This window comes from Pan troglodytes, chromosome 5 (assembly GCF_028858775.2).
Source record: "Pan troglodytes isolate AG18354 chromosome 5, NHGRI_mPanTro3-v2.0_pri, whole genome shotgun sequence".
Classification (NCBI taxonomy): Eukaryota; Metazoa; Chordata; class Mammalia; order Primates; family Hominidae; genus Pan; species Pan troglodytes.
This window is the reverse complement of record NC_072403.2, coordinates 30,549,898-30,574,339: the sequence shown is the minus strand read 5'-3', so window position 1 is coordinate 30,574,339 and position 24,442 is coordinate 30,549,898. Positions and strand designations below refer to the sequence as shown.

The 24,442-nt window shown below is 42.9% G+C and overlaps 1 protein-coding gene, 1 long non-coding RNA gene and 1 pseudogene across 14 annotated transcripts in view; 1 reads left to right on the top strand and 2 right to left on the bottom strand.

The window, feature by feature from the left end:
- KIAA0319 overlaps positions 1 to 24,442 on the top strand; it is a 107,515-nt gene that overhangs the window by 43,966 nt on the left and 39,107 nt on the right. For 9 of the 13 annotated variants that reach the window (XR_010157580.1, XR_001718319.4, XM_016954995.4 and 6 more), the window contains 8 exons: positions 1,104 to 1,263; positions 5,694 to 6,439; positions 13,483 to 13,675; positions 18,579 to 18,677; positions 19,940 to 20,037; positions 21,273 to 21,360; positions 22,338 to 22,430; positions 23,940 to 24,072. Coding sequence is in view for 11 of the 13 variants with exons in the window: in XM_016954995.4 (XP_016810484.1) it covers positions 1,104 to 1,263; positions 5,694 to 6,439; positions 13,483 to 13,675; positions 18,579 to 18,677; positions 19,940 to 20,037; positions 21,273 to 21,360; positions 22,338 to 22,430; positions 23,940 to 24,072 (1,610 nt within the window). In the remaining 2 variants the exon portion in view is untranslated. Of the gene's footprint in view, positions 1 to 1,103; positions 1,264 to 5,693; positions 6,440 to 13,482; positions 13,676 to 13,844; positions 13,916 to 18,578; positions 18,678 to 19,939; positions 20,038 to 21,272; positions 21,361 to 22,337; positions 22,431 to 23,939; positions 24,073 to 24,442 lie in introns of those variants that run through there. The other 4 variants (XM_054686621.2, XM_063812141.1, XM_009450595.5 and 1 more) reach the window with 4 other exon arrangements.
- LOC101057912 (keratin, type II cytoskeletal 8-like) lies at positions 2,477 to 4,330 on the bottom strand (annotated as a pseudogene).
- On the bottom strand, positions 12,868 to 18,766 carry LOC134810173 (uncharacterized). The gene is made up of 2 exons (XR_010157581.1): positions 18,627 to 18,766; positions 12,868 to 12,995 (listed from the first exon to the last, which is right to left on the bottom strand). It is a non-coding gene; the product is annotated as an uncharacterized LOC134810173 (long non-coding RNA).

The window sequence follows — 24,442 nt, the reverse complement described above, 5'->3', positions numbered from 1 at the left end:
TATAGGCTGGGCATGATGGCTCACGCCTGTAATCGTTGAGAGGCCAAGACGGGCAGATCACTTGAGGCCAGGAGTTCGAGACCAGCCTGGCCAACATGGCAAAACCCCGTCTCTACTAAAAATACAAAAATTAGCCGGGTGTGGTAGTGTGCGCCTGTAATCCCACCTACTTGGAGGCTGAGGCACAAGAATCACTTGAACCCAGGAGGCGGAGTTTGCAGTGAGCCAACATTGTGCCACTGCACTGCAACCTGGATGACAGTGCAAGACTCTGTCTCAAAAAAAAAAAATGAAATACAGTAGTGTGATTTATTCCATCATTATTTCATAGTTTTAGCTTTGAGAGCCTGGATATAAAAGCAGACAATGGCCAGATCAAATATAAAATAGAACTTTGACCGACAATCCACAGCCCGGGAAACCAGTCCCTTATCTACAATAAGCAGCCTAGGAAGCCAGCCTGCTATAAGTCAGACTTGTAGGAAGCCAGATTGCTATCTCTATAAACAATCCTGGAAGCTAAACAGTAACTTCTGTAACAATCAGCCCCGAATGACCAGGACCTGATTAATAACTAATGGCTTCCTTAATTTTTATCCCTTCTTCCAACTTTGGACCAGTCAGAGAAAGCCAAACATGCCTCCTAACCAATCACGTAGGATGCCCCACTTCTAGTGAGCTGCCTGCAGCTTCCCGCTGCAACAGCCTCCAATTAGAGCACACCTGAGGCTTTCTCTTTTTCTGCTATAAAGTTTTCCCACTCCTCTGCCTGTCTTTGAGTCTCTGCCAAAAACAAGTGATGATGGCTGACTGCCTTTCTATAACAAGCTCTGAATAAATAGCCTTTGCTTTTCTCATTTGACTGGTCCTCGTTTATTTCCACAGCTTGTAAGGAGAGTAAGCGTGAAATTCTTTGGCTCTTCTTAGGAACTATACTGGCTATTTGAACAAACGCTCTAGGTGGATGTTTGCCTGGGATGTGGCTCTGTGATGTGACCAGGACAGGCTTCCCACTGACATGAATGAATGATAGAAATAATTTTGGATGTTTCTACATTTACCTATTCTTTTCTTCCTTCCTCTTTTATGTTTTTCCTTTGAAGTTCTTGAGGCCAAATCTGGCTCCTAAAAAACATCAAAGGAAGCTTGCACCAAACGCTCTTCAGGGCTGCCTCAGAAGCCTGCCATCACCCACTGTGTGGTGCAGAATGGCGCCCCCCACAGGTGTGCTCTCTTCATTGCTGCTGCTGGTGACAATTGCAGGTAGGGAACTACTACCCTGGAGATACCCGTGTTGGACTTGAGTTTCTTGACTAGTGTAAGCAACTCAGATCAACCTGAGGTGAAGACGCTGTTGGTTTGCTTTTCAATAGAATTATTTTACAGGTAAAAGCATGAAAGGCAGACCTCATGCATGAGTGGTTTTCTGTAAACAGGAATTTAAGTTTATTTTTATCATGACTATTCCATGGGAAAATAAAATCACATTTCATATATACTAGGAAAACTTTATGTTTGTATATTGAAAAGAATTGCATACTAGATCTGGCTGGAAAGGCCAGACTTCCTTTTATCAGAAATCTTTATTTTCATTATACTCAGTTTGCTTATGGTGGATACACTCATGGCAAAAAAATCATTGGTGAGCATCATTTAAGAAGACCCATGACTAGACTGGGCTGGCCGAGCCCATTTGAGTATACCAAGGATTGAGGGTGGTGATATGACTAGAAAAACTGTTATGTACAGTTTATCAAAATGTAACAAAGCCATAATGAAGATCACCTTAGCGAGACCCTTGTTAAAATGCAGTTTCTCATGCCACACTCCAGACCTCCTAGGGATGTGGCTCTGGGATCTGGGTTTTCAGCAGCACCTGGAGATGATTCAGAAGCACCCAAATTTTGGGCAGCACCATTTTATATGATGTGAGGGCCACTCCAGAAAGTATTGCCATTGGAAAAGCCCATCATGACTTGTAGATCACTTACTCCCCTCCATCCATCCATCTTATTAAATTCATTCCTGCTTAGTGTGTAAGAAAAAATGTCCCCTTATTTCATCTTTAATATACTCTAGAAAATACCTTCATTAATGTTTTAGATGATGTCATTAATGTTTAGAGACCCATATTTTTTCCTTTGCAAATCTCTACTTTTTCATTCCTTTTTGCCCTTTTCTTATGAGGTATTCTCCCTTAATTCAAAATATCAATTCCTGAGTTATTGCATCCCAATAAATGTTATTTGCAATTTGCTCATCTTCCTTTTTTTTTGGGCAGTTGGCAGAACTAGCTGAGGGTTTATTTTGGAAAAAAACCAATTGAATTGTTTTGTAGCTGGAGGCATGGGCAAGGGGGATACCCCAGGCAGTGAACTCTCCCGCGGGTTGGCTGAGGGCGAGCGCTGAGCCTCAGGTGGGTCTCCTGTTCCCTATGCTCCCCTGCACAGTGGCCTCCCCCACAGGCTCTGGGGCAGTCACAGGAGGGGGTAGGCTGGGAGGGGCTGCTGTGGCCATTCACTTGGGCAGAACATCAGAGGACTCAGACACCAGTTTCCTATCACAAATCTCGATCTTCTTCACAACCATGGCCCTGAAGGAGTTGGTGCTGCTGAAGGAGCTGGAGCACCCGCCAGAGCCAAAGCTGGAGCCCAGGCTGTAGCTGAGGCCCCCATAGGCCGAGCTCAGCTCACCTGAGTAGCCACTGGTGGTCTTTGTATGGATATTCATGTTCTGCATCCCAGACTCCAGCCAGCTCTCCTCGCCCTCCAGCACCTTCCTGTAGGTGACAATCTCGATGTCCAGGGTTGGCTTGATGATCATCAGCTCCTGGTACTCATGCAGCTGCCACGCCATGTCCTGCATGGCCCACTGCAGGGTGGCCTCCAGCTTGGACAGCTTGGCATTGGCATCCTTAATGGCCAGCTCCCCACGCTTCTCCGCATCCACAATGGTGGCCTCTAGGGGAGCCCTCTAGCCTTTGAGGCCCTCAGTCTCAGTCTGGAGCTGGCTGATGTTCTGATTCATCTCAGAGATCTCCATCTTTGTATGACACAGGTCATCCCTGTGCTTCCCAGCCAGTGCCTGCAGCTCCTCATACTTGACCTGGTACAGGCTGTCAGCCCCGGCCTGGCTACAGTTGGTGATCTCCTTGTACTGGGCCTTGACCTCAGCAATGATGCTGTCCATGTCCAGGGACCAGCTGTTGTCCATGGACAGCACCACAGATGTGTCCCAGGTCTGGGACTGCAGCTCCTGGATCTCCTCTTCATACAGCTGCCTGAGGAAGTTGATCTCGTTATTCAGCCCTTCCAGGCGAGACTCCTCCAGCTTTACCTTGTTCATGTAAGCTTCATCCACATCCCTCTTGATGAGGACAAATTCATTCTCCGTCGCTAAAATTATTTTTTTACTTTTTTTTTTTTTTTTTTAAATGCAGTCTTCTCACTCTGTCACCCAGGCTGGAGTGCAAGGGCATGATCTCGGCTCACTGCAACCTCTGCCTCCTGGGTTCAAGGAATTCTCCTGCCTCAGCCTCCCGAGTAGCTGGAATTACAGGCACCCACCACCATGCTCAGCTAATTTTTGTATTTTTAGTAGAGACAGGGTTTCACCATGTTGGTCAGGCTGGTCTTGAACTCCTATCCTCAGGTGATCCACCCGCCTCGGCCTCCCAAAGTGTTGGGATTACAGATGTGAGCCACCGCGCCCACCCTTCTGTAAAATTATTGATCTTGTCCTTGTACTTGTTCTTGAAGTCCTCCACCAGCCCTGGTGTGTTGCCAAACTCGGCCTCCAGCTTCAGCTTTTCCTGGCCCAGCGTGTCCAGCTGCTGCCGTAGGTTGATGTAGCTCTTGAACATGCAGTCCACATTCATCCAAACTGTCTTCTGCTGCTGCAGGAGGCTCCAGTTGGTCTCCAGCACCTTGTTCTGCTGCTCCAGGAACCATACCTTGTTGATAAAGGAGGCACACTTGTTGTTGATGGTCTTGATCTGCTCCTTCTCCTGGGTGCACGTGGCCTGGATGTTGGGGTCCACCTCCAGCTTAAGGGGGCTCAGCAGGCTCTAGTTGACTGTGATGGCTGTGATGCCCTCCATACCACTGGTCCCGCCATAGCCTCCACCCAGACCCATACTGGTGCCCAGGCCACCTTGGAAGCTGCTGCTGCTGCCCACTCGAGAGAAGCTCAAGGAGCTGATGCTGGCACCAGGCCAGCTTGTGTAGGAGTGGCTGCTGAAGGCCCAGGGGCCAGAGGTAGACACCTTGTAGGACTTATGGGTCACCTTGATGGATATGGTGGAGGCAGGAGGGCTGAACCAGGTGGAGATTCAAGATGGTGCAGATGCTTCTAGGTGATTTTTTTTTTTTTTTTTTTTTTTTTTTTTTTTTTTTTGAGATAGGGTCTTGCTCTGTCACCTGGGCTGGAGTGCAGTGGTGCCATCATGGCTCACTACAGCCTCAACCTCCTGGGCTTAAGCAATCCTCCCATGTTGGCCTCCCAAAGTGCTGGGATTACAGGTGTGAACCATCACACTCAGCCTTCTTTATCTTTTTTACCTTTGTAAAGGCTAACCAGTGATTTTATTAACTTGTCAAGAATCATCAAGTAACTAGTATTCCCACAGATTGGGCTAGGATTCATAGAGCATACAAACATAGACGACAGGTTCCCTGGTCTCCAGTTTGATAGAAGAGCTTTCTAGAGTGTCTCTAATAGATTCTGAAGTAATTATGGCAACTTGGACCAAATGAAGAATGATTTAGTTGTTGGGAGCCCCACCTTCTCAAACTTCTTTATTTAGCATTAAGATCTTTGCTTTTAAGGTATGTATATCTAAACAGCCCCCATTCAGGTGATTTTTTGCAGAACAAAGGAACGGTGCACTCCAGAGGTGTCCCAAGGAATCCACCACCTCCAGCCACACTGAAAACTGCCCTAAGCTTTGAGTTGGAGGCTTCTGCCTTACAAAGGTCTCCTTGCCTCCTTGTGACAGTTTGCTTCCCTGTCAATTTATCCACCATTAAAATAGCCTGTGAGACTTAAAATCAATTAACGATAAAACAGAGACATGATGCTATTTTGTAAAGTAAACCTGTATAATTGAATTTTATGTGAGGAACAAAGTATTATAAATAGTATAAATACAATGTAGAAGAATGTTCCTGTTAAGTAAATGGAGTGAAACTATATGAAAAAATAACAAATGGAAGGAAGGGTGCATGGATAGGTGTAAGAATCTCTGGATGGATGAGTGGGTGGATGGGTGGAGGGATGGAGTGATGGATGGATGAGTGGAAAGGTAGAAGAATAGAAAGATGGATGGATGGATGGATGGGAGGGTGGATGGATGGATGGATGGATGGAAAATAGAAGGGTAGATGGATGAGTATGTGGGTGAAAGGATGGATAGATGGATGGGTAGAAAGGTGGAAAGATAGGAGGAAAGACGGGTGGATGAATGGAAGGATGAGTGGATGGAAGATGAATGAGTGGGTGGGAAGGTAGGAGGATGAATATATGGAAGGATGGTTTGATGGATTGCTGTGATCTTTCTGTGTGAAATGCTGATTGTTTATTCGCTTGCCAGACTGGCCAGGGATTGAGAAGAATCCCTTTTCCTGGTTTCTTAAGCTGGAGGTGCTTCCCTGTGATATGCCTCTCTCCCTCATTAGAAACTACTTTGTTTAAAGGTTGTGCCTGTAAGCAGTGCAGCGAGGGGAGGACATATTCCAATGCAGTCATTTCACCTAACTTGGAAACCACCAGAATCATGCGGGTGTCTCACACCTTCCCTGTCGTAGACTGCACGGCCGCTTGCTGTGACCTGTCCAGCTGTGACCTGGCCTGGTGGTTCGAGGGCCGCTGCTACCTGGTGAGCTGCCCCCACAAAGAGAACTGTGAGCCCAAGAAGATGGGCCCCATCAGGTCTTATCTCACTTTTGTGCTCCGGCCTGTTCAGAGGCCTGCACAGCTGCTGGACTATGGGGACATGATGCTGAACAGGGGCTCCCCCTCGGGGATCTGGGGGGACTCACCTGAGGATATCAGAAAGGACTTGCCCTTTCTAGGCAAAGATTGGGGCCTAGAGGAGATGTCTGAGTACTCAGATGACTACCGGGAGCTGGAGAAGGACCTCTTGCAACCCAGTGGCAAGCAGGAGCCCAGAGGGAGTGCCGAGTACACGGACTGGGGCCTACTGCCGGGCAGCGAGGGGGCCTTCAACTCCTCTGCTGGAGACAGTCCTGCGGTGCCAGCGGAGACGCAGCAGGACCCTGAGCTCCATTACCTGAATGAGTCGGCTTCAACCCCTGCCCCAAAACTCCCTGAGAGAAGTGTGTTGCTTCCCTTGCCGACTACTCCATCTTCAGGAGAGGTGTTGGAGAAAGAAAAGGCTTCTCAGCTCCGGGAACAATCCAGCAACAGCTCTGGAAAAGAGGTGGGTGTGTTCAGGATGTGGTTGGCGGTGGGATGGGCTGAGTGGGGCAGACCGTAGGAGGGGCTGAGTTTCAGGAGCTGGGCACTCATTCAGGCTGTATGAGCTTAAGGAGGTTCCCCCTAAGGGCACCTGTCTCAGGTGGTGGCAAGAAAGATGACTGTCTCTCAGAGATTTCTAGGAAGCAGAACATCTCATTCCTTTGCTATGCCTCCATGGCCAGGCTGTTAAAAAGAATAGTTCTGCCTTCACGAGTCAGCCAGCTCATAATGACTTAGCACTTCTCCCTAGAAATGCCTGTAGCGATTTTTTTTTTTTTTTTTTTGAGATTGAATCTCACTCTGTCGCCCAGGCTGGATTGCAGTGGCATGATCTCAGCTCACTGCAAGCTCCACCTCCTGGGTTCACGCCATTCTCCTGCCTCAGCCTCCCGAGTAGCTGGGACTACAGGTGCCCATCACCACGCCCAGCTAATTTTTTTGTATTTTTAGTAGAGATGGGGTTTCACCATGTTAGCCAGGATGGTCTAGATCTCCTGACCTCATGATCCACCCGCCTTGGCCTCCCAAAGCGCTGGGATTACAGGCGTGAGCCACCGCGCCCGGATACTCTAGTGATATTTAAGGCAACGGGAGATGGTATAGAAGTCCCTGGGGCCAGCACATACACCCAGGGGCTTTGAAAATCCACCCTAGTAGGTTTCTTCAAGACCCAACAGGTGCTTTGGCTGCTAGAAACTCAACATGGCATCATGAACAATTGGATAGGATGAGAGAGATATGAAGGAGAGAACTCAAGCGTCATAAAACGTTCCATGAAAAAGCTCAGGTGAAAAAAGAATGAGGGTCACTGCAGTGGAGCGATTTCAAAAGCAGGTGGAAAGCCTAAGTGTTAATGGCAGGAGGTCAGGGAGACAGACAATGAGAACTGTGTGGTGAGGAGAGGGTAGTTGGAGAGCTCAGAGGTTGCTTGTTTGGAAACTGGTCAGGACTTGAGAATGTGGTGAGCATGTTGATCAGAGGAAGCTGAGTATAGGTGGAAATAAAGTAAAAAAAAAAAAAAAGCTGGGAGTACTTTAAGAATTTTTTAAAGGAAAAGTTTTCCTTTTTTAGATTCCAGTACTTATGTTAGAATAAGTGAGGAATGCTGAATTGAATTGACTATACATTATAATCTCAACCATGAAAAATTGTTTAAAAAGGTCTAGAAGTCATTTTTAAGTGTTTTTTTTTTTTTTTTTTTTTTTGTGAGACAGAGTCTTGCTCTGTCGCCCAGGCTGGAGTACAGTGGCATGATCTCGGCTTACTGCAACCTCTGCCTCCTGGGTTCAAGCGATTCTCCTGCCTCAGCCTTCCAAGTAGCTGGGACTATAGGTGTGCACCACCATGCCCAGCTAATTTTTGTATTTTTTAGTAGAGATGGGTTTTCACTATGTTGGCCAGGCTGGCCTCGAACTCCTGACCTCAAATGATACCCCCGCCTCGGCCTCCCAAAGTGTTGGGATTACAGGCATGAGCCACCGTGCCCAGCCAAGATTGAATCAGAAGGTTTTTTTCTGCTTATATTTTTCTGAATTTTGAAGTGTCTATATTTTTCCTTACTTATAATTGGATTAAAATGAAAAAACTTTCTTTTTTTTTTTTTGAGACAGAGTCTCACTCTGTCACCCAGGCTGGAGTGCAGTGGCATGGTCTTGGCTTACTGCAACCTCTGCTGCCCAGGTTCAAGTGATTCTCCTGCCTCAGACTCCTGAGTAGCTGAGATTACAGGCATCTGCCACCACGCCCAGCTAATTTTTGTATTTTTAGTAGAGATGGGGTTTCACCATATTGGTCAGACTGGTTTTGAATTCCTGACCTCATGATCCACCTGCCTCGGCCTCCCAAAGTGCTGGGATTACAGGCATGAGCCACTGCACCTGGCCTGAAAAAACTTTCAATTAAAAATAATCTGAAAGTATTAGAGATTAACCATGTTCTTTATTCATATCAGTAAATATTAAAATAATTTACTCTCTTTCATGTTGCCAAGTCATTTACTTCCTGGTTTATACAGATGGAACTCTCTGAAATCAAGCTCTATTAAAAATCTTTTGGCTCATTAGTTCTTTGAGGTTGGTTTTGTTAAAAGATAATTATTCAGGGCCGGGAGCAGTGGCTCATGCCTGTAATCTCAGCACTTTGGGAGGCCGAGGTGGGTGGATCACGAGGTCAGGAAATCGAGACCATCCTGGCTAACGTGGTGAAACCCCATCTCTACTAAAAAATACAAAAAATTAGCCAGGCGTGGCGGTAGGTGCCTGTAGTCCCAGCTACTCGGGAGGCTGAGGCAGGAGAATGGCGTGAACCCGGGAGGTGCAGCTTGCAATGAGCCGAGATCGCACCACTGCACTCCAGCCTGGGCGACAGGGCGAGACTCTATCTCAAAAAAAAAAAAAAAAAAAAAAAAAAAGATAATTATTCAAATAGGTGAAATTGTGAATTGTTTAGATATAAAATGAACACATGTTAGAGATTTTATTCTACTCATTAATCACTGAAGGAACTAGATTATAATTATCCTACAAGAAATCCTGAAGAACAGGCACATTCATAGGTTAAAAAATATATTGAAATGAGTGTGCAAACAGAGGCAAAACTGGGTTTCCAGTGAGGAAAGGAGGGAGTTCAGTTGAAGCTCTAGCAGACAGGAGAATTTACATGTCTATAGACAAGAATTATTTTACATTTTTATCATTTTTATGACCTATAACTTACAGAGTTGTAAAAATAGCTCAAATACAAGAATGACTAGAGGCAGATAACCTGGAGAGGTATCCAGTAGATAATGTTTTTTTTTTTTTATTTATTTTTATCTTATTTTAATTTTTTGAGACAGGGTCTCACTATGTCACCGAGGCTGGAGTGGAGCAGTGTGATCTCAGCTCACTGCAGCCTTGACCTCCTGGGCTCAGGCAGTCCTCCCAACTCAGCCCCACAAGGTAGTTGGGACTACAGGCATGTGCCACCACACCCAGCTAATTTTTATGTTTTTGGTAGAGATGGGATTTCGCTATGTTGCCCAGGTTGGTCTCAAACTCCTGAGCTCAAGTGATCTGCCTGCCTTGGCCTCCCAAAATGCTAGGATTACACATGTGAGCCACCTTGCCCCACGATAACATGCTGCTTTCCATTGAAATACAAATTTTCCTCTGAAGTACATTAGATTTGTAGGCAATCTCTGAATACGTGTTCATAAAAATTAGATGCATAGCATAATAATAAGTCATTTGCTCAAGCCCAGTACACTGATGCACAACTGTAATCCCAGCTACTTGGGAGGTGGAGGTAGGAGAATTGCTTGAGCCTATGGGTGAGAGGCCAGCCTGGGCAACAGAGTGAGACCCCATCTCTTAAAACAAAAAGAAAGAAAGAAAAGAAACTATTTCATTCTGATGCAGTGCAAAGTTTGGAATTGATGACAGAAACTAAGATCTTTTCTCTCACCAAAAAAATATGTAAAATAGTTCAATTGTATTTGGTAAAGGTATCTAGAAAATTCAATGGGGAAAGAATAGTATTTTCAACAAATGGTGTTAGGACAACCGGATATTTACATGCAAAAGAATGAATTTAGACCCCTATCTCATACCTTATTTTTAAAAAATTAACTCAAAATGGACCAACGTTCTCAATATATGAGTTAAAACTATAAGAGACATGGAAGAAAACTCAGCATAAATCTTTGTAAACTTAGGCAATTATTTCTTAGTACATCAAAAGCATAGCAATAAAATAGAAAAATGGTAAATTTGAATTAATAAAAAGTAGAAACTTCTGTATTTCAGATGACAACATCAAAAAAGTAAAGCTTTCTTGATGGAATAAATATACCATAAAATGGGATAAATATACCATAAATATTGTATACTGAATATATAAATAACTCTTACAACTTAATAATTAAAAGACAACCCAACTCAAACATGGGCAAAGGATCTGAATAGAATTTCTCCAAAGATCATAGAAGAATAGCCAAGAAGCACATGAAAAGATGCTCAGCACCATTAATCTTTAGGGAAATGCAAGTCAAAACCACAATGAGATACCACTTCACATCTACTAGATGGCTAGAATAAAAACTAAAGATAGATAATAAGTGTTAGTAAGGATGCAGAGAAATTGGAACTCTCATACACTGCTGGTGGGAATGTGAGATGTTGCAGCCACTTTGGTTTGTTTTTGACTTTTGTTTTTTGAGAGACAGGGTCTTGTTCCGTACCCGGGTCAAAATGCCGCGGTGCAGCATGGCTTACTGCAGCCTTAAACTCCTGGGCTCCAGTGATTCTCTCACCTCAGCCACCTGAGTAGCTGGGACCACAGTGCCCAGCTAATTTTTTTATTTTTATTTTTGTAGAGATAGAGTCTCACTGTGTTGCCCAGCCTGGTCTCAAACTCCTGGGCTTAAAGAATCCTCCTGCTTTGGCCTCCTAAAATGCTGGGATTATAGGTGTGAGCAATTATGCCTGGCCCCAGTGTAGCTGCTTCTGAAGACAGTCTTGCATTTCCTCAAAATGTTAAATGCAGACTTACCGTATGACCCAGCAATTCCACTTCTGGGTATTTACGCAAGAGAAAGAAAACGTGTCCATATAGAAACTTGTACATGAATGTTCATAACAGTACTATGCATAAAATAGTGCCATTGAACAGGGTATCTAGGAAAAATAAATCAAGATCAAACTTGTAGAGGATAAAGGACATTTTTTGCAACTGTGTTTTCCTGTGGACAAGACTAGAGAAATCACCTAAAAGAAGTTGTTTTAAAGTAAATGAGTAGAGAACATAGAAACAAGAGCCATTTGAAACTTTTGCTGACGAGGCCCGGGTTAACTTGAAGGCTGAAATGGGTGATGCTGGTGCTCAGTGGCTTCCATAGAGGATTGATTTTTCTTTGGAGGGGTTTGTCAGAGAGGACCTTGTGTCCTGATGACTTAGTGAGTAGTTCTGTGGTGGAGGTTGTGGGTGGATTACTGAATAGTGAAGGGAAGAATTGGCATGTGATTCCAGCCTGGAGAGGCAGCATGGTGGAAAAGTGAATGTTTTAGAGAAGAGCAGGATGAGAGGTTTCTTCCCCTTCAGCCATTTCTGGCTTAGTGACCTTGGCCCAAGGTGCCTTAATTTCTCTGACCACTGTCTACCTTCATTCTTTATTTCAACTTGGCAATATTTTTCAGGACTTGATTAAAAAAAATTTCAATTCATCCTATGGGATTTGCAGAGGCCCCAGTATAAAATGTTATGGACACCTATTCTGCAGCCCTGGTTTGCAGTAATTTTGAATTTCGTGCTATTCTTAGAGAGCACAGATTCAATGAACAGCTTAATCTATAGCACTCACTTCACAAACCCAGATGCCTGAAAATTCAATTAAATCAAACATCTTAAAATTATATAGTAAACCCACTACCTGATTTTTAAAATGTTGGTCAATTGGTTTCCCTTAGTTTGATCAATACAGCTTAATTTCATTATTTTGTATTTTTTTTTTTTGCCTTGGTTCTGGAAATTTAGTTGCAGGTTTCACCAGTTGCCTAGTAAATATCTGGAACCCAGTAGAGGCTCAGTTACTATTTGTAGTGATGTAAGGGATCACACCTCCAAGCACAAAATGTATGCCATATCCTTATGGACTTTTCTCAACTGTAGAAAAGAGTAGTTGTCTTTTCGGTTAGCACCAATGGCCCCCTCTCTGATTTACATTTGAATTATAGCTTTTCTTTCTGTGAGTTTCTCACTGCACATGGTCCCTGTGGGCCTTCTATATTCTTAGTCTAAGAGTTTTACTTACCTGGCCCCACACAGTTACTGACTAAAAGTCGCAAAAGATATTTTATTATCATATTATGAGACTTTTCCCTCCAGCACACACTGTTTAGTTTAAGAACTTTAACTTGGCTAACTCTGTAACTTTAAGTTATCGGTTATACATAATGGATAAGATGAATAAAGATGACTTACTCTAGAAGCCTGTTTACTATTGAATTATTTGATTGTCTTCAATTGTTGCTTTAGTGATTGTCTTAGCTTGTGCTGCTGTAACAAAATACCATTGTAGTAGTCCATTCTTACACTGCTATAAAGACATACCTAAGACTGGTTAATTTACAAAGGAAAGAGGTTTAAGTAACTCACAGTTCCACATGGCTGGGGAGGCCTCAGGGAACTTACAGTCATGGCAGCAGGTGAGAGAGCAAGCAGGGGAAATGCCAGATGCTTATAAAACCACCAGATCTCGTGAGAACTCACTCACTATCACGAAAACAGCATGGGGGGAACCGTCCCATGATCCAGTTACCTCCATTTGGTCTCTCCCTTGACACGTGGGGGTTATAATTCAAGATGAGATTTGGGTGGGGGCACAAAGCCTAGCCATATCAGCCATGAACTGGGTGGCTTAAACAATAGACATTTATATCTCACAGAACTGAAGTTTGGAGGTCTGAGATCAGGATGCCAGCAGGGTTGGGTTCTTGGCGAGGGTTTCTTGATTTATAGGTAGTCATCTTTTTGCTGTGTCCCTACAAGGAAGAAAGAGAACTAGCTAGCTCTTTCTCCTCTACTTATAAGGGCACAAATCCCATTTATGAAGGCTTTACCCTCATAACCTAATTACTTCCCAAAGGCCCTACCTCCAAATACTATCACATTGAGGGTTAGGATTTCAACAAATGAATTTTGGGGGGTGGAAGGAGGTGTGGGGCAGAAACATTCAGTCCATTGAACTGGTCAGTTTAGGGGCTACTATAATAACTTTCTCATTCTTTGAGTGTTTGTGTGAGTTCACCTATACTAATTGTCCAACCCACAGTTGCCTTATGTTTCTAATAGACAGCAAAGAGAGTACTTGAGAGAGATGGTCTAGAGTTCCAGAGTTTTGCAATATTATTCATGGTTTTTCAAACATTACCAAAGCTAATTAATGAAAAAGGTTGGTAACATTGAGTTGCTTGAATAGTTGAACTGTTTTTTTTTAATAACAATTTATCCTTGTAATTGATCTCATAGGTTCTAATGCCTTCCCATAGTCTTCCTCCAGCAAGCCTGGAGCTCAGCTCAGTCACCGTGGAGAAAAGCCCAGTGCTCACATTCACCCCGGGGAGTACAGAGCACAGCATCCCAACACCTCCCACTAGCGCAGCCCCCTCTGGGTCCACCCCATCTGAGCTACCCATATCTCCTACCACTGCTCCCAGGACAGGTAACTTTTAAAAAATATAATTTCAAGAAATGTACTGAAGACAGGCTGTAGAATTTGGTGGTGACAACTTTTAAAGTTTACTCATTCCCTCCAGGCACATTTTTGAGCATCTATCATGTGCCAGAAACGGTGCTGCATACTGGGAATAAAAAGATGAATAAGACATTGTCTTTTCCCTCAGGGACTCCATAGTCCAGGAGAGGAGACTGGCAGGTAAAGAGGTGGTTCTGATACAATATGGTAAGTGCTATGAGAGGCTGCTGTGGGAGCAGAGGGGCACCCTGATCCACTAGCAGGGTCCAGGGATGCCTTTCCAGAGGAGACGATGCTAGGATAGAGTTAGCCAGCAAAAATGGCATTGGTCTGTTGTTCAGGTGGAGGGAGCAACATGTTTCATAACAATCGTGATCACTGTATTTACTGAGCACTTACAGAGTGCCAGGCAATATGCTCAGTGCTTCCCATCCATCATCTCTCACTCATTGCCTGTGCAAGAAAACAGACGTACAAGAGCTCATGGGACATTTCGGAAGAACTGTAAGGGATTCAGTATGGCTGGAACTGGAGTCGTAAGCAGGACAAGAACTGGAAAGATCATGTATTTTGTGCTAAAGATTCTGCACTTTACTGGATGGGTATAGAGAGAGAATCCCTGAATGATTTTAAGCAGGAAAGCAAAATGATCAGATTTGTGTTAAGAAATAGTGTGGGATGAGCCCGGTGGCTCACGCCTGTAATTCCAGCCCTTTGGGAAGCCCAGGCGAGCAGATCATGAGGTCAGGAGTTCGAGACCAGCTTGGCCAACATGGTGAAACCCCATCTCTACTAAAAATACAAAAAAATTAGCTGGGCGTGGTGGCACACACCTGTAATCCCAGCTACTTGGGAGGTTGAGGCAGGAGAATTGCTTGAATCCAGGAGGCAGAGGTTGTAGTTAGCTGAGATCGCTCCACTGCACTCCAGCCTGGGCAACAGAGCAAGACTGTCTTGAAAAAAGTAAAAAATGAATAAAAAGGGACCAGGTGCGGTGGCTCGCACCTGTAATCTCAGCACTTTGGGAGGCTGAGGTGGGTGGATCATGAGGTCAGGAGATTGAGACCATCCTGGCTAACACAGTGAAACCCCATCTCTACTAAAAATACAAAAAATTAGCCAGACGTGGTGGCGGGCGCCTGTAGTCCCAGCTGCTTGGGAGGCTGAGGCAGGAGAATGGCATGAACCCGGGAGGCGGAGCTTGCAGTGAGCCGAGATTGCACCACTGCACTCCAGCCTGGGCGACAGAGCGAGACTCCGTCTCAAACAAAAAAAAAAAAAAAAAAAAAAAAAGAAAATATTGTGGAGTTGACTAGAGGCAACAAGATCCATGAAAAGGCTATGGTGAATGGTTGCAGAGATGGAGGGAAGGAACCAGATTTAGGAGACAGGAAGGGAGAAGATTCACAAAGATCTGATAAGTGATTGAATGAATGTAAGGATGTGAAGGAAGAGGACGCTAAGACATATGAAAATACAGAACTAAAATTAGATGAGCAGTTGGGCTGAAGATAAAGGGTTACGAGTCATCAGTGTGGAGGTGATAGTTGGAGACACAGGGGACATAGGAGATCATCCAGGGAGAGAGGGGGGTGAGCTGAGGAGAGGCCTGAGGACTGGAACTTTGGGGACATCATTATACAAGGAGCTGGAAGTGTAGAAGGAGCCTGCAAAACTGATTGGGTAGTTGTGCCAGAGAGGTGGGAGATAAAGAGGAAAGCTAGAGGGAGAGAGTTCTATCGAGGAGGACAGAATAATTTTCCATCTACCCTTCTAAGTTCTAGGCTAGTGCCCCTGTAACAAAAGATAGATTAACAAGAGGAAAAAAAAAAAAAAAACAAGTTTATAACATGTACATCTTACCTATACGTGGGAGATACCCAGGGAAATGAGGAAATCTCAGAGAGGTTTATTATATTATATAAGCTTATATTATATAAGCCTGGAACTCTGGCTTATATAGCATCTTGAACTAAAACAAGGAAAGAGGATTGTGGGGAAGGCAAGTGGCCAAAGGTGCCTAGAATAAACAAAGTAAGCAAGAGTGAGGTTCATTATGCAGATTTGTCAGGACCTTCTCTATGGATGTGGATCTCTTGGAATGTAGTCACCCTTCTCTTCCTGGTATAGAAGGAGAGACACCCTTACAAATGGAGATTTCCTTTCTAGATATAAATTCCCCTTACAAAGGAGTAACTTCTACTTTGTTTTCAGAGCTCCTCTTGGTCTGCTGTTTCTTTAAAAAAAACCAACAAACAAAAAACACAGCTCAAAATAATCCTTGTATAAAAGAGTTATAGTTGCAATGGCATATTCTAGTTTCCTACCGTCTGTGAACCAAAAGTATCTGAGACAGGTCTCAATCAATTTAGAAAGTTTATTTTGCCAAGGTTAAGGACTCACCAGTGACACAGCCTCAGGAGGTCCTGATGACATGTACCCAAGATGGTCAGGGTACAGCTTGGTTTTTTTTGTTTGTTTTGAGACGGAGTCTTGCTTTGTGGCCAGGCTGGAGTGCAGTGGCGTGACCTTGGCTCACTGCAACCTCTGCCTCTGAGGTTCAAGTGATTCTCCTGCCTCAGCTTCCTGAGTAGCTGGGATTACAGGCACCCATGACCATGCCCGGCTAATTTTTGTATATTTAGTAGAGACAGGGTTTCTCTGTGTTGGCCAGCCTGGTCTCGAACTTCTGACTTCAAGTGATCCACCTGCCTCGGCCTCCCAAAGTACTGGGATTACAGGTGTGAGCCACTGTGCCTGGCCAGCTTGGTTTTATACATTTTAGGGAGACATAAGACATCAATCAGTATGTGTGAGATGTACATTGGTTTGGTCCAGAAAGGCATGACAACTGGAAGGGGGTCTTTCAGGTCATAGGTAGATAAGAGACAAATATTGCATTCTTTTGAGTCTTTGATCAGTCTTTCACTGAATACACAATTTACTTGCCAGAGGGGGTAGAGGAATAGTCACTTATGCCTTGTCTGGCTCAGTGAATCTGTATTTTTTCATAAACAATAGGGCAGAGGAAACAATTAGATATGCATTTGTCTCAGGTGAGCAGAGGGATGGCTGAGCTCTGTCCTTTCCCCCACCCCCTGCACCTGTGAAGATAAGCTATTGATTTACATTGCCAGGGTGAAATTCAACAAAACTGTTTTAGGGCAAAGATCTTGAGGCCCACGAGGAATTTCTTGTGGGCAAATTATAAGGAAGGCATGTCGCTTTTTTTTTTTTTTTTTAAATCTTTGTAAGTATCTTGTTTAGGAATAAAATGAGATGCAGGTTTGCCTGACACAGTTCCCAGCTTGACTTTTCTCTTTGGCTTAGTGATTTGGGGGTTCCGAGATTTATTTCCCTTTCACAAATCATATTTTGGGGTGGCATGTTCTGGTCTCCTGTAGTTCCAAAAGGGAAGACGTATCAAAGCTCCATGTGTCGCAGAGGCTGTGGTGAGGATTGCAAAGCTTCCATTAGATTTTCCAATAAGGAAGTTATTAGAATATGCTAGACCTAAGGGTCATGTTTCCTGAGCTTTTCTGTGGGCCATGTATTTTGGAGATTACTCTCTCTAACTTTTGTATTTACTTTGATCCTGAGCTTCCATAGAGAGAAAGATAATAGTGGGAGAGAAGCTGTGTAGTATACGGAAAAAGAAACTGGCCTGGGAGTTTGGCCCAGGATCTTTGGGTTTTAATAGAACCTACTGCATACAGTTGTAATGAGGATTAAATGAATTGATCATTTTAAAGCCCTTAGGGCAATGCCTGGCACAGTTTAATCCGGTATATAAGTGTTTGTTGAAATGAATACATTTAAATTAAATATTGGTGGACCTATTGCTAATTACCATACAGCCTTGGACAACTTTGCTTTTCTAGGATTTAATTTCCCCATCTATAACGTGATAGGTTTGGATCAATGTCCCTTCTAGGTCTACAGTTGCTGACTTTCAGGATAAAGAGTTAGTGAAAATGACAAGAGAGGAGCCAGCAAAGCCACTGAGAGCCTCTGCAGCTGATCTAGGAGGCACTCGAGGGACTGAGGACTGAGAGGAGGGGAGTGGATTAAATGAACAACCTGTCTGACATCTCCTTGCAGCTGATCCCTCTGGAGAGCACTCAGCTTTTTTTTTTTTTTTTTTAATCTTTGCTTTTCTCTGTGTAGTATCTGGACATATCACAATATATTTTACAAGTGAAACTAATGTCCAATGGAGCCAAACCGATAGAATTTATGAATATATCAATGTAATCTGGTTACAGAGAAAGTAAACAATTATTGTTCTGAATGCTTACCTGGTGGCTAAGCACTTTTGATAAGAGTTAATGTTCCTGCTGCTTAAGTTAAAATAGGCTTTTTATATTGAGGGTGACTGGATTTTGTCTTGGAAAGGTTCCAAGTACAAGGCCATTAGCAGTAATTCATGAGGCTACTATCAGAACTGAGTGGAGTGTGACTAATGAGACAGAAACACTTAGGATTACACTCAATCTTTTTATAACTAAAAATAGCTCACACCAGGGCGTCAAGAAAAGCTGGTAGCAAGGGAGAAAATGGACCCAATCCACAGTTGCATGAAACCTGTTTCACGCAACTCTTGTCACTCAATACATTGCTCAGTCAATTTGAATCATTATTTTTGTCACAGTGCCAGCTCATATTTGTGGTTTAAAACCCTGTACTATAATATAGTGTACAGTTCAATTTCTAGCCAGAGGAAAAACGTGCCTTAGCTAAAATCTTATGAAGAACTATTACAAAAACATGTTATTTTAATTTATGGATACCAAAAACAGATCTAGTGTAGAGCAGTAATGTAACACATTATATTATATAATTGCATGTATTATTTCTAATTAACTTTTAGTGAAAGAACTTATGGTATCGGCTGGAGATAACCTAATTATAACTTTACCCGACAATGAAGTTGAACTGAAGGCCTTTGTTGCGCCAGCGCCACCTGTAGGTGAGAGTTTAACCTTCCTCCCTGACCACTAGGAACTGGGGTGTTTTTCTTCAGCAGGTCCTTACAGGCTATTTACAACGCCGATTCTTTTTCACAGCATTGCACGACGTCACAAACAAAGGTGGAGGACAAGGCTTTGATTATTCTTAAGCATCAACATTTGTTGAAATAGTTTCAAATGGAGTAAGAATCTAGGAAATTAAATACAGTATATATCGTTTAATTGGTCAGGATGGAAAGTCATACATTTCTGATGATGCAAAGCAGATCAGGAGAGGCTGCCACGTACCAGTTCCTGAACTGTGATAACCCATAGAACCTGGGAAGATTCCACCGGGATGAGAGGGAAGTGGCGTGCACCCATAGGTTTGTTTGCAGATACTGTGGCATTGACAATCACGGCTCTCAGGTTCTCAGGATGCCTCACACTAGCTGCTCAAAAAAATTCATTCAAAATGCTCTTTCTTCTACTTGTCCAGTGCTCTACCATTCAGTAAGCACTTGACCTGGGACCTGTGGCCTGTCAAATGCATTGTTTTTAAGGTAAACTCATTCTTAAGGTGTTTGACTATTTCTCATTCAGGTTAGTTCCTTAATTCATTTTTTTCTCCACCACATATTGGTCAAAATTTTATACACAGAGATGATAATATTTGGCATTTGCATTTTAATCCTTTGAGGTGAGGTACCTTATGTTTTAACTACTAATATCTGAAGCTGGGAGACAGTTTCATCTTAACATAGACATGTTTATACTCTGTTTTTGTGTCCTTAAATAAACCCCTACAACAGATCAAATGAATTGAAATCTCCTTGCCTTTTGTTAAAAAGAGAAAAGCACAATGGATTATACTATGTTAAAACTGATATGGATAGTCAGATGTAGCCCCCTAGGAAAAAACTCATCACATACTAATGGTTAAGTTAGGGAGGTTTTTTTTTTTTTTTTTAACTTTATACATTTTAAAAATTTCCTGTAAGACGTATGTTTTTATAACAAAAAAAGAAATGTTACATTAAGAAGATACATGTTATCTTGGCTGATAGTTGAAAGTCAAGTTCATAAGATGATAACAAGAGTGAGGGGATAAAAACAAATAAACAAAATATATATATATAAGTTAAAAAAAAAAAGAAAGCTGAGTTGAGTATATCTAAGGTAATCTGCACTGGTGGTTTAAAGGCTGTCATCTTCCCTCTGCCCAGGTTATCTAGTGTCCTCTCAGAATTTATAACTACTCATATTTATTTTTTGCTCTCAGAAACAACCTACAACTATGAATGGAGTTTAATAAGCCACCCCACAGACTACCAAGGTGAAATAAAACAAGGACACAAGCAAACTCTTAACCTCTCTCAAGTAAGTAACTGGAGACTGGTTGTGTCTAACAGCACAGCGTAACGGCATAGAGCTCAGTTAATACCTTCTTAGCTACTGAACCCAAACGTCTTTCTTCTTTTTGGAGACAGAGTCTTGCTCTGTTGCCCAGGCTGGAGTGCAGTAGCGCAATTACAGCTCACTGCAACCTCTGCCTCCCAGGTTCAAGTGATTCTCCTGCCTCAGCCTCCCGAGTAGCTGGGATTACAGGTGCGTGTCACCACGCCCAGCTAATTTTTTTGTATTTTTAGTAGAGGTGGGGTTTCGCCATGTTGGCCAGGCTGGTTTTGAATTCCTGACCTCAAGTGATCTGCCCTCCTTGGCCTCCCAAAGTGTTGGGATTAGAGGCATGAGCCACCACACCCAGCTGCAAACATCTTTCTCATGGTAAGATCAAAAGTAGGATATGAATGAATAAAGTTTCAGCCATGCAAGTAGGCAGGCAGATGGTGAAGAGGCTTTGGATGGCTTTTCTTTATTTGGGTTACTTGGTATATCTCAGTTTGGGGAAAAGAGCCTGGTTGTCCCACAAGCATTGCAGAGAGGTTAAAAACCTGTTGTAACTCTTGCTCTCCTTGCAGTGTTAAGGACATTCTACTTATCTCTGGTTCTCAATCCGGCACATCTCTAGAGTTGCCAATAATTCCATTCCAGGTCACAAATTGCCCTATCACATATTGTTCTATGATACAAGCACTCAGAAGAAACATGCCCTCTTTCTGGCCTAGGAGGATATATAAACCGACTTAGCGACTAGAGATCTAGTCTCCTACCAGATGATTATGTTGACTTCATCTCCTGGGACCACACAGCTAATGGTACAACACAGACTTGCATCACCCTCATGTCATGGAGCTCTGTTTCTCAAAGTGTGGCATCCAGACCACCGGCAACCAATGCACCAGAGCTAGGTGGTAAAAATGCATGGTTCCATACACACGTTTGAGAACTGCTGCCCTCTGCTGGTCCATCTCACCCAGGCCTCTGTGAAGCCCTCTGCAGCGAAGCTAAAGGCCTGTCTAGGTGATCCTTAGTGCTCCAGAATTCAGGCTTCAAACATGCGGCAGCCTCTTGACAGATCCAAATGAGACTGTCTCCTGAGCCCCTTCTCTATGCTGACTTTAGGAGTGCGGCTTCTGGGACATTTTAGCTTTTTCTACGTAGTGGACCCATCACGTCTTGCATGTTGAACCGTATAACTTTTCTTTATGTTACAGTTGTCCGTCGGACTTTATGTCTTCAAAGTCACTGTTTCTAGTGAAAACGCCTTTGGAGAAGGATTTGTCAATGTCACTGTTAAGCCTGGTAAGCCGGTGTAAGAGAATGACCTCCTGTTGTACATATTTATCTCAATTTTTGATGCCTGGATGACTCTATATCTATCTACCTATCTACCTAGAGAGACAAAACCTATTTTGTATTAGGCTCCATTGTAGAGAAAACACGCAAAGATTATATTTTTGATTTTTTTTTCTACCCTTTGCTTAACACTTTGTACTTGCTTGACAAGGTTATTGCTGGCTGCTCTCGAATGGTGGCAAATCTACCTTAGCCCTCTCTATCTGACATTTACACCATCCACTCTAACTTCTACCTCCACTCTCCATGATTCAGCTTCACCTTCGAAGCAGGGGCATATTAAATACATTCAACTGAGCAACCAAGAGGTCAGGGGAAAATGTGTGCCCATCGGTCAGTGCATTCATGTGAATTAGAAACAGGTGGTTCTTGGGCTGGGTGGGCACAGCCCTGGCTTGGTGAGTAGAACATGGGCTGGCTTTCAGCCTCCACCACCCCCTTACCTGTGCTGAGGGCACAACCTACCCAATCAAGGTGAACCTCCCTTGTACCCACTTCAGTCCACCCTGAGGGCCTGACAGCTCTATCTTTTGCATATCGTTACGGGGGGTGGTGGGGGGGTAGTTGCCTTCAGTTAGAGATATAAGATCCACTCATTCCGAGGAGCTGGAACTGTAATCCCTTCATCCCTTGCTCCTGCTCTGTAATTAATGCTCACATTCTGTGATGAGCCCCTTGGTTATTATTGTACATCTTCACTGAGCCTGGGCTTACATACAAAAGTGTAAATGTCCAGACAACCTCCTGAAATTCATAGAGAGACTCCAGACTTTAAAAAGTGCTCTCCATAGTTGAGGCCTGTAGGATAAACACCTTCTTGACAGGACATGTATAATCAATTTTTTAAAGTAGATGATTTTATGTGGGTAATGACATACGCATACACAACATGGGCTCAGTCGCTGTCCTTTTTTTTGTTACAGCCAGAAGAGTCAACCTGCCACCTGTAGCAGTTGTTTCTCCCCAACTGCAAGAGCTCACTTTGCCTTTGACGTCAGCCCTTATTGATGGCAGCCGTGTGTATCCTGTGATAGTTTAGGGATTTCTTTTTTTCTCTACGTGCTACGAAATGTAATGGGTGCTCTGCATCAAAGCTGGGAGGACTTATGGGCTGTTACTTTGATAAACGATCACCTCCTTCTTTAGTTTTATGTCTTCTTTAGTTCCTTTAGCTCCTCTATCCTGTGCTTATTTTCCCATCACCTTTTGTCTATTCTATTAGAAAGTTCTTTAGGGCCTGGCCATTTGATAGGGAATTAGAGCAATTATTGAAGAATCTCCTTCTGGTGTGGTATATATGGTTAGCAGTTGGAAAATCACTTTATATATATATCTATATAAAGATATATATATATCTTTATATAGAGGAGCTCCCGTGACCTGACTTGGGAGGGGAGGTGCCCCCCACCAGATGGGAAAATCACTTTTAAGAACTCTTAGAAGGGATGTCTTCAGTGAGGGAGCGTGGTGGTTTTTTTAAATTCGTTCAGAGATCGTTTCTTCTATGGGAGTATATGTGGAAGGGGCCCCTGTGTTAACTACAGGTGTCCATGTAAATAAGAATAGGTTGAAAACATCCTGTGTTTGACTAGGTTCAACCTTATCAGTGTAACAGGTAATTGCATTTTATGTACATTTAATCACAAAGCTAATACCAAATCCTTTAGAGGAAGAATGGTTGCCTTGGTTGTTGGGAGAAGAATACTTGTTAGCCATTAAAACTGCTCTATCTTGCAAGCCTGCAAATTTACAGAGATCACATTGACATGACCATTTGCATCTACTCAAAAATAATCCATATTTCCATCTTAGCACCATGAAAATAAAGCATATTTTAAATGGAAATATTTACATGACCAAATTGGTCACATTTTGATTCCTCTAATTCAGTATGGCTTATTTACAGGAAACTGTTCAGGATTATTAATCTGTCACATGAACTTGTTCTTTCCTTAAATGAATTAGATGAAACTAGCCCCTTTCCAGGTCTAAATTTCTATGAATCTGCATGGCACATTATGTTTGTTCTCTTTTAAAGTAGAAATGGAAGATTTTCATGTAAGGCTGTGAGCTTTCTCTGGATTTACCCCTTAATAATTAAGGTAGTAAAAGATGTTTTGTAAGTTGTAGAAAGGCAGCTCAAGTCTTTTTGAACCTGTCAGCTCAGGTGCCTATTTAAAATGATCAGTATGCTGTAGCTGAGGTGAGCAGCAGTAGCATTTCCATGTGCTGCATTTTGTTGACTCATGTTTTTTAAAAGCAAAAGCATCTGTCACTGTGCTTCTTAAATATTCAACTGAGTGGGAACAGCCTCATTCAAATCTGGTGGAAATCCAGGAGAAAAATAGTGATATAATTTCGGGAGTAGGAAAGAATCTCCTTCTAATACAGTATATATCCATTGAGATCTAGGCAAGTACATAATTTCTTATAAAAATGAATTTAAATATGCAATAATTAAAGTATAAAACTTATGTCTTCCTCTTCTTGTATTTCATTCTTGTCTTTATTTCTTAATCTTGTAGAAAGTACAGATGATACTGAAATAGTGAGTTATCATTGGGAAGAAATAAACGGGCCCTTCATAAAAGAGAAGACTTCAGTTGACTCTCCCGTCTTACGCTTGTCTAACCTTGATCCTGGTAACTATAGTTTCAGGCAAGTGGGTCGCTGCCTTTATTGTGCTGCCTGCTACTTACATTTTGACTGTTTCTTTAAATTAATGCGCATAAAACACTGCACTTCTTATTTTGATCAAAAGAGATTTGGCTTTCATGGGGGTTTTGGTTGCATGCCGCTGGAGACTCTGATATCCTCATCAATTAATAGGAACTTTATTTATTTATTGGAGTAAAATTTATATATAGTGAAAGGTACTTTATGAGATTCATTTAATTCATTTGTATTTAATTACGCTTTACCGTCTGATTGGAGCAGCTTACTGCTGCTAACCCATGAAGAAATTTCCTAACGGGCCCAGAAAGTGTCCTGACTCAGCCTGGTTGAGAAGGAAGGACTTTAGATGTTT